Source organism: Chrysochloris asiatica, unplaced genomic scaffold, assembly GCF_000296735.1.
Source record: "Chrysochloris asiatica unplaced genomic scaffold, ChrAsi1.0 scaffold00047, whole genome shotgun sequence".
In the NCBI taxonomy this organism is placed as follows: Eukaryota; Metazoa; Chordata; class Mammalia; order Afrosoricida; family Chrysochloridae; genus Chrysochloris; species Chrysochloris asiatica.
Genome location: NW_006408565.1, coordinates 11,215,207 through 11,225,458, shown reverse-complemented (window position 1 = coordinate 11,225,458; position 10,252 = coordinate 11,215,207). Strand labels below are relative to the sequence as shown.

General features: G+C 39.3%; 1 protein-coding gene across 3 annotated transcripts in view; it reads left to right on the top strand.

Moving 5' to 3' along the window:
- Positions 1-1,016: 1,016 nt before the first annotated feature.
- Positions 1,017-10,252, top strand: part of CEP85 (centrosomal protein 85kDa) — a 51,900-nt gene continuing 42,664 nt past the window's right edge. For all 3 annotated transcript variants that reach the window (XM_006862266.1, XM_006862265.1, XM_006862264.1), the window contains exons 1-2: positions 1,017-1,071; positions 5,094-5,246. In XM_006862266.1, the coding sequence (XP_006862328.1) occupies positions 1,017-1,071; positions 5,094-5,246 (208 nt within the window). The remainder of the gene's footprint in view (positions 1,072-5,093; positions 5,247-10,252) is intronic.

Here is a 10,252-nt window from a genome sequence, read left to right as displayed (position 1 = left end):
AATTCTTGACTGCTGCTTCTATGATTTTGGTAGTAGATCCAACCAAAATTAAGACATTGACAACTTCAGTCCCCCACCTCCTCCATTATCATAATGTTATCTATTGGTCCACTTGTAAGGTTTTTGTTTTCTTCACATTGAGGTGCAACCCATACTGAAGGCTGTGGTCTTTGATCTTAACCATTATCTTAAGTCTTCTTCAATTTCAGCAAGCAAGGTTGAGTCATCTGCACATTGCAGGTTGTTAATGAGTTTTCCTTCAATCCTGATATCATGTTCTTCATATAATCCAGCTTCTGAGATTATTTGCTCAGCATACAGATTGAATAAGTATGGTGGAAGAATACAACCCTGGTGCATACCGTTCTTGATTTTAAACCACTTAGTGTCCTGTTCTTGTGTTCGAATGACTACATCTTGTTCTAGGTACAGGTTTCTCATGAGCACGATTAAGTGTTTTGGAATTTCAATGTTAGCTTGTTATTAGGTCTTTTCTCACCTCCCCATTGCTAAGAAGATCCATGGCAAAGGTTTGTTAATTAAAATAATTAATTTTACATCAAGTACGAGGGTTTTTGAACTGTATGTGATTAGTATTGGGCATCTCTGTTTGGTTTTAGGTTTCTTCTGTTTTCTTTAGGAAGAGAAGTAGTGTGAAGTATTGGGAGTTGTTTTGCCTAAAAAATAAGGCATGGAAGAACATTTTAATAATCTGTAATCTTGATAATTTCAGTTGAATGGGAACTGAATTATAGGTACTTGAAATATACTTTTGTTGTTATGTGACATTGAGTTGTTTCTGACTCACAGTGACCCTGTGTAGGGTTTCTGATGCTTTAGACTTTGGTGGAAGCAGAAAGCCTCATCTTTCTCCAGTGTATCAGTTGGTGGGCTCTAACCTCTGACCTTGTGGTTTGTATCCTAGTGCTTATTGTGTGGAGCCACCTTCTTCCTAAAAGATACTAGAGAATCTAACTGGTTTTTCCTTCATTCTACAGTTGGCTCAAATAACTGTGATGGCTATGCAGGAGAAATACCCTAATGAGAGACTCTCCCAGCCTAATTCACCAGGTGAGTAGTGTTCTGGGTTAAATTCTGATGTCTGACACTGTTCTTTTCCTTTAGGGAAATATTGAGCAGACAAGCATTCACTGAAAAGTTGTTACTGAAAAGACTAGTCATAAAAAACAGTTGCTGGGTGTACAGAACTAAAATAGTATGAAGCTACATTCTTGTAGAAAAACAGGTCTCTTGGGGAGCAATTGTTCATCTCTGGCCCTACATGTTTTCCAATAAGACCATGTGATTGATTGAGACGGGAGGTCATACAAGGGATCAGAACAAAGTGACTTTGGAACATATTTTCATTTGAAGTCAGAAAAACACAGCATAAATTATTGTGTTCTATGTTGTCTTTGTAGTCCTCTGTGTGGGTCAGTCATCTGGTAGCCCACAAAGATCAGAATTCTTGGATGCCAACAGTCTCTGTTGTGTTTTCACTAGAGACTTGGGAATGTAACTCTAGAATGGATTGACAAGATTTTGAAAGCTCTGTTGATATACCAAGTGGACATGTTAAGTATACACGTTGTTGTGTGCTGTTGAGTTAGGTCCAACTCATAGCAATCCTGTGTAGGTGATGAGAGTGGCTGGTAGGTTTGAACTGCTAACCTTGCAGTTGTCATTCTAGTGCTTTTCTTACAGCACCATACCCAGAACTCAAGTATATATTTTAAGGATGTGTAAATATATATGCATACATATACTCAGTACGCTTATTAAGTAGGTAATGGTATAGTTGAAATACAAAGTAGCGTTTAGAAAAATAAGTTTGGATTTGAGGGCATTTATGAAGAAAAGGGTAGATTTTACTCAAAATCTCACAGTGTTTTACTTACAGTAGATATTTGTGATTTAATCCTAGGCATGTATGTAGTAGACACCTAAACATTAATTAAGCACTTAATGTGTGCCACGCATTTTATTAAGCACTTGTTAAGCTTTTGTTGACTAAGCTCAACATTCAAGAAATATATTCAAGGTCTGGATTATACAGTTTCTTATGAATTATCTGTACAGTGAAAGTTGTTAGAATATAGTAATTCTTAACAAAGCTCACTGCTGTTCTCATAGCTTTCTCTTCCTGTAGTAGTTTCTCATTCAGAGTAATAATGGTCTTAATATTTGATAAGAATATAACCGATAGGATTTAAAATAACAGGAAACGATGTAGCTTTCAAACTTAAATTTTTAAATAAGTAGGATCAGCACTGGACTTCGAACCATAAGGTCGGCAGTTCAAATCTACCGGCCGGTCCTTGGAGACCCTATACAGGGTCATTATGTGTTGAAACTGACTCACATAAGAGGCACTTAACAGCATAAAACTGTACTACTGTTAAGTTGATTCCAACTCATAGCAACCTTATAGAAGAGTAGATCTCCATGAGTTTCTAAGACTGTAAGTTTTAAGGAAGTTGACTACTACATCTTTTCTCCTCGGAGCAGCTGGTGGGTTCAAACCACCAACTGTATGTTTAACCACTATGCACCAGGGCTTCTGAAATAGCATGGTTGTGGTGGTGGTTTTATGCTGTTGAGTTAGTTCTGACTTATAGTGATGCTATACAGGATACAGGGTTTGTAAGGCTATATATCTTTATAGGTGCAGAAGACCTCATCTTTTTCCCATGGATCTAGTATATTAGAACTGCTAACCTTTTAGTCAGCAGCCCTACTTGTAACCCACTATGCTACCAGAGTCCTTTGAAGTAACTTGTTGTTAAGTGCTGTTGAGTCTGCATTGACTTATAACAACCCTTTATAGGGTTTCCAAGAAGCAACTGGTGGGTTTGAACCACCAAACATGCAGTTAGTAGTCCAGTACTTATGCACCACATCAGGACTCCTTGAAATAACATAAGTCTATAAACGGAATCCTGGTGTAGCGCTGTGGGCTAATGCTCTGGACTGCCAAGTTGTTTGAGCCCCAGTGTTGGTGGCTGTACAGGTTGCTGTGGGTCAGAAATGAATCGACAACAATTAACAACAACAGCATATATATAACTATACCAAAACATAGTTGTATTTTAGGGAATATCCCTTTAGAATTGAGGTTGCAGAGTGAATGGATGGAAATGTGGTAATTGTGAAGAATGGAAGGTATTCATAAGTATGAGTGGTTTCCTGGAGGAGGTCCAGGAATATAGTATTCTTGTTAAGTGCTGTCAAGTTAGGTCCAATTTATAGTGAGCCTGTATAGGATTTCTGAGGAGCAGCCTGGTGGGTTTGAACTGCTGATTTTGTGGTTCAAAGTTCAGTGCTGATGCTGCAGCAGCACATCAGGAGTCCAGCGAACATGGCATTAGAGGCCTTCAATTTTCACGATTTTAAAAGGCCTGGAAAATTGTACACTGACAAGTGAGATAAAGTTGTATAGACTCACCAAGAGGTCAGATTTCCTAGGTTCTGGCTAGAATTACATCAACTAAGTATCACTGGTTGTTGGCATGCTGATCAGTAGCTCAGATTGTTGGCTATATCTTCTGTTAAAATTAATATGGATTAGTGTGTATAAATTGGGCAAATTCTCTCAAACCAGGCATTCCACAGTCACCCAAGAATGGAAGGAGTACTTAGGGAAGGGTATTTTTGCCCTCAATAGAAGGTAAAAGTAAAACTAGCAAAAAGGAACAAAAGTAGAAGTAGGTTAAAGAGATGAGAGGGAGGAATAAGGTGGTTTATGTTCAAATATCGCTTATCTTCTACTAGATCAAAGAGTCTATAGAATTATATATTAAAATTTCAACTCAAACTCTGATATTTTATGAATAGAATGTTGTTGTTAAGTGCTGTCAAGTCCATTCTGACTTACAGGGACCCTTAGGGTTTCCGAGGAGTGACTGGTGAATTTGAACTGCCAATCTTACAGTATAAACCAACCTTGAAGTCCAGTGCTTATCCTACAGTGCCACACCAGGACTCCTATAAATAGAATAATTAGCTGCTGTTACCTTTTGTTTGTTTGATTCCGTGGATCATCAGATACAGGTTAGAAATCTAATCCTAGTTTTTGAAAAATAAAATTTGAATTGAAGCCTTTGCCAGTATTTTAGTAAGAAAATTGAGTATTTATTGAATACTTCCTATCTGTCAGTCCTTTGTGACCATGTTGTTGTTTTTAAATGCTGTCGGGTGGGTTCCAATTCATAGGGACTCTGTATAGAGCTGCCAAGTAGCGGCTGGTGAGTTTGAGTTGCTGACCTTGTGGTTCAAACTGACCTTTCAGTCCAGTGCATTATCCTACAGCGCCATACCAGTTCTATAAAAGCTAATAAAGTCCAAATAATTCTCATCAGTCTTTTTTTTTTCAAATCATTCTTGCTCAGAAATTTTAGCAGTTTCTTTACATTGCCCTCAGAATAAAGTCTTAAGCTCTTCACATTGACTTTTCAAACTCACCTTGATCTGAATTCACTCTGTTCTTTGATGGTACCTTGGTTTAATGGTATATTCAAGTGGTCATTTTCAATAGGGAAATGGACCACCAGTTTTGATAAAGGGAACATTTGGAAATGTATTGACTATTTTCTTGTTGTCACATGATGGTGAGGTGGGATTGGTTGAGGGTTTCTATTGTCATGTAGTGCGGGTAGGTCATCCTGTATTATATGGACTACACCTTGAAGAACTGTCATGTTCAGAATGCCAAAAGTGTCTATTTGGAAGCCCTGCAACAGAAAAGAATGTAGATATTGGGATCAGAAAGACCTGGCTTCAAATCTCAAGCTTTTTTAAAATGTGAGTGATAATACCTAGTTTTCAGTAGATAGATAAATCATGTTTGTAAAGGCTTCTGTTATTAAATACTGTTTTCTGTCCTAGTATTCCTGAGTTTTGTCTTTGAACATCTTCAACTTGCATGCTATTTCCACTTAAAATTAACTAGCTCAGAGTAGCTGAAATAGGCATGAGAGAAAGAAGTGTGGTGCTGCTATTCTCTCGTAGATATAAGAGTGATTTTTTTCCTAAATGTTCTCATGGAGTTACAGCAACTGATTCACACTAAAGATGAAGAATGCCACTTGTTTCAGGTCTCAATGTGATCCAGAAGGGCAGTTCCCTGGGGACTGAATGGCAGACCCCAGTTATCTCAGAGGCCTTTCGAAGCCGCTTCAGCCGCTGTTCAAGTGTAGCTGACAGTGGGGACACAGCTATTGGAACGTCGTGCTCAGACATTGCAGAAGGTAAGGTTGGATTAATGATTGATTACTAATTTGTGTTATTTCCAGATTGTGTTGCCAGGTGTATTGTAACTTCTGTGTTACATCATTTTTATAATTTTCATAAGGTCAGTTCATTCTTTCAAGGAGTCTGCTTGATTTTTTTTCCTTCACTATGCTTCTCACAACTAATTTATTGTTTGTCTTATCTGAAACAACTGGCTAGTATATTCTTTTGTCCTCAAGTCTTTCCCTTTACTGCCAGATTAATCTTGCTAAAAGCTAGATTTCATAATTTCTCTTTCCTCTATTGTTACTGTTACTTAAAGGGTAAAATTCAGAGGCCTCTCTTCCTTTGTGATCTGGCTCTATCCTTCCCATTGAAGCACATCTCTTGCTATCACCAAGGAACTTTGTTCCAGGGAGCTCTGTTGTTTTACTATGTTGCAAAAGTACACAACTTTTTTTGTGTGTGCTATACAATCGTATAAATCTTTATTAATCGAACATATCAAAATGTGAAGTAATTGTTTCCCAACATTTTCTCTGACTAGGTCTACACACTTCTGATGGTGATATTTTCACCTCTTTAACCATTCCCCAAAGAATTTTTTTTTCAGCTTTCATTATGAATTGAGTGATAGTTTACATGGGAGAACATCAGTTTTGTACTCATCCTATCATATTTCGTTGCAATGACTACAATCCCCTCATCCCCTCCATGCATCATCATTCAACAATATTTGCCTCTATTCCTTCTGTTGTTGTTGTTTTTTTATGTACACAAAAACACTCAGGAATATATAATCATTTGAACAACCAAAAGGGCACATTCTGCAAATCTGCCTCCTGGCTGCCACCACACAGCCTTTCTCTTTCCATGAGTCTTAGAGTCCTCAGCTGCTTTATCTTTCCATGTCTTCATCTCTGCCTCCATTTCTGGTGTTGCTACTTCTCTGGATAGGGCCCCACTTTCCGCTCGTGCTTTTCTCCCTTGATGGTCCTAGGGTCCTCTTCCTGGAATGTCACAACTTTTTTTTTTTAACCATACTGTTTTTTTCCCTTCTTTGAACTGGGCCCATTTGTGCTGTTCCCATCTCCTCTCACCCGTCCCTGATAATGCTAATCTTACTCATGATCTACTGAAGTGTCCCACAGGCTTTCCTCATTCCCTCCACCCCTCACTGATCTCCTTTCTCTGCATTGTCTGTCCTCTTTGAAGAACTGCCAAGCAAGCACTGACCTATTGACTACAAGGTCGGTTGTTCTTCAGAAAACCTATACAGGGTTGCTATGAGTTTAAATTGACTCCACAGCACTTAATGACAACAACAGAGCAGTATTTTGGAGCCCTGGTGTGGCACTGTAGGATTAGCACTGGACTGCTAACCATAGGGTTCAAACTCACCAGCTGCTCTTTGAAAACCCTATCCAGGGTCACTAAGTCAGAACTGACTCAAGGCACTTAACAACAACAAAAACAAACAGGTCATATTTTACAAGCATATTTCATTTTCTTAGATTGTAAGTTCCTAGAGAGTAGAGACCTAATGAGAGTAATTTTGGTTGTTTAAATGCTGTCAAGTTGGTTTCAATCCATAGTAACTTGTATAAGGTTTCTGGGAAGCAACTGATGAGCTTGAACCCAGAATCTTGCTGTTCAAACTGACTTTGCAGTCCAATTCATTAATCAACAGTGCCACACCAGGACTCCAATGATAGTAATTAACTAATATTAATTAAAAATTAGTAACCTTGGCAGATGTCTATAAAAACATTAACTGTATACTGACTTGTTGTTAATTACCATGGAGTCGGTTCCGACTCATAGTGACCGTGTACAGGGCTTCCGAGGCTGCACATCTTTATGGGAGCAGAAAGCCTCATCTTTCTCCCGTGGAACAGCTGGTAGTTTTAAACTGCCGACCTTGAGATTAGCAGCCTGATTCATAACCACTGTGCTACCAGAGCTCCTTCTATACCGACTAGATGGAGTATAATAAAAAGATAAGTGTTGACAAGTATGCAGAGAAATTGTACACTTTATATGTTGTTGATGAGGTTGAAATTTGTGTGGCTGTTTTAGAAAACAGTTTGACAGTTCCTTATGACTGGTGGTGGTTATGCGCCGTAGAGTCAGTTCTAACTCATAATGACCCTGTATACGGTTTCCAAGGCTGTAAATCTTGATGGGAACAGAAAGCCTTATCTTTCTCCCATGGAATGGTTGGTAGTTTTGAACTGCTGACCTTGAGATTAGCAGCCCAATTCATAACTACTATGCTATCAAAACTCCTTATAACTATATAGCTATACCTATTGTTGTTTAGTACCGTCGAATCTGTTCTGACTCCTAGTGACTTGTATAGGGTTCTCAGGGACAGTTGGTGAGTTTGAACTGCTGACTTTGCAGTTCAAACCACTACTCATCTGTCAGTTTGTCGTACTGTGATGGCTTGTGAGTTGCTGTGATTCTGAAACCTATGCCACCGATATTTTAAATACTAGTTAGGTCACCCATCATGCACAGGTTTCAGATGAGCTTCCAGACGAAGACAGACTAGGAAGAAAGAGTGACGAACTACTTCTGAATATTTAGGCATTGAAAATCTTATGAATAGCAGATAAACACTGTCAGATGTAGTGCCAGAAAATGAGCCCCTCATGTTGGAAGGCACTCAAAATGCGACGGGAAGAGTTACCTCCTCAAAGTAGAGGTGACGTGATGATGCGAATAGAGTAAAGACCTGGAGTAAAGGGAGAAAAGCCTGCGGGACCTTCATTTGCTGATGGGACACACTCAAAATGAAGAGAAACAGCTGTAAACATCCATTGAAAATCGTAACATGGAATGTACGAAGTATGAATCTGGGAAAATTGGAAGTTGTCAAAAATGAAATGGAACACATAAACATCGATGTCTTAGGCATTAGTGAGCTGAAATGGACTGGTATTGGCTATTTTGAATCTGACAACCACATGGTTTACTATGCTGGGAATGACAAATTGAAGAGGAATCATGTTGCATTCATTGTCAAAAAGAACATGTCCAGATCAGTCATGAGGTACAACGCTGTCTGTGATAGGATAATATCCATGCCCCTACAGGGAAGAGCAGTTAATACCACTATTATTCAAATTTACGCACAAACCACTGAAGCCAGTGAGGATGAAACAGAATTTTGTCAACTTCTTTAATCAGAAATCGATCAAACATGCAATCAAGATGTATTGATCATTACTGGTGATTGGAATGCAATGGTTGGGAGCAAAGAGGAAGGATCAGTAGTTGGAAATAAGGCTTTGGTGATAGAAATGATGCTGGAGAACCCATGATAGAATTCTACAAAACCAATGATTTGTTCATTTCGAATACCTTCTTTAGACAGCATAAGAGACAACTATACACATGATCCTCACCAGATGGGATACATAGAAATCAAATTGCGGAAAGAGACTATGGAAAAGCTTCATATCATCAGTGAAAACAAGGCCAGGGGCAGACTGGAATAGACCATCAATTACTCATATGCAAATTCAAACTGAAGCTGAAGAAAATGAAAAAAAAGTCCATGAGAGCTAAAATATGACCTTGACTACTATATCCCATCTGAAGAACAAATTTGATACATTAAACACTAAAGACCGAAAACCAGAAGAGTTGTGGGATGACATCAAGAACATCATACATGAAGAGAGCAAAAAGTCATTGATAAGACAAGAAAGAAGAAAAAGGTCAAAACCAATGTCAGAAGAGACACTGAAACTTGCTTTCCAGCGTAGAGATGCTAAAGCAAATGGAAGAAATGAGGAGGTCCAAGAGCTGAACAGAAAATTTCAAAGATCAGCTCAAGAAGATAAAGCCAAATATTACAACAAAATGTGCAAAGATCTGGAATCAGAAAACCAAAAAGGAAGAACACGCTCAGCATTTCTCAAGCTGGGGGACCTGCAGAAAAAAATTCAAACCTCGACTTTTGTTATTGAAAGAGTTTCTGGGCAAGTTATTGAATGATGCAAAAAACATCAAGAGAGGATGGAAGACGAGCAAACCTAGAACAGAAGATACTTCTTGAAAGAAAGACCTACAGGAAAAATACAAAACAATAGAGGCAGATGGACTGTTACTACAAGAACAAACAAATTGCTTGCCCAGGAAACATCAAGGCAAGTGGTTGGGTCCCCTCAATGCAAACCCTCTTCCAAGACTAAGACTCAACGGAAATATGTTCTCTGATTGGTGACCACACGCATCGCTTATAGGGGGATGTGGGGTAAAAGTAGCAATGAAGCGGCAAGCTAAGCCCTACAATGTTCGGTGTGGTCTTCTGTGGACCCAGATGGGGACCTGGTTGGCCAGCAATGTGGGGGACTCCTGGGCCTAGAGTCAGTGGTGTGGCCACAGGACTAGAGTGGAGAGTGAAGCTACCAGCTGATAGGGAGAGAGGGCATATGCACAAGAATACCCACACTTGCAGATGTGACCTGGCCCCGATGAATGGATGATCAGAATTCAACCAGGAGAAGAAAGAAGAGGAAAAAAAAAGAGTGATCTGATACAATTTAATGAACTTGATCTATACCTATGGATGCAGTAACCCAAAAGAGGGAACAAATCCTTACAGCAAGAAACATTCCCAACCCCTCACACACAGAGTAGACAGAGATGGGCAACTTGGACATTGGATACCCAAATTGGGGGTGGGGGGTGGGGAGGGGACTACAAAGGCAAGAAGTAACTGGCTTACAAGCTTTCAAGAGGGAACTTAGAGCTAGGAGGTATGGAGGAAGGCAGAATCTCCAGTGAATACTATCCAATCTGTCTAGGCAGAGCTGATGAAATGAAATGCAGAGGGTCACTTTTGATACCATAGTGAATGATTGTTATCAGGACTGATTGTGAAGGTTGGAAATGTAAAGGTAGATGTTTTGTAGCAAGGAAGGGAGTGATTAACTCTCCAGTCTAGGAGCGGAGGTCTCTAGGACCATCAATGGAGAAGAGCCGAGAGTGGGACCCTACCCAGAGAAGC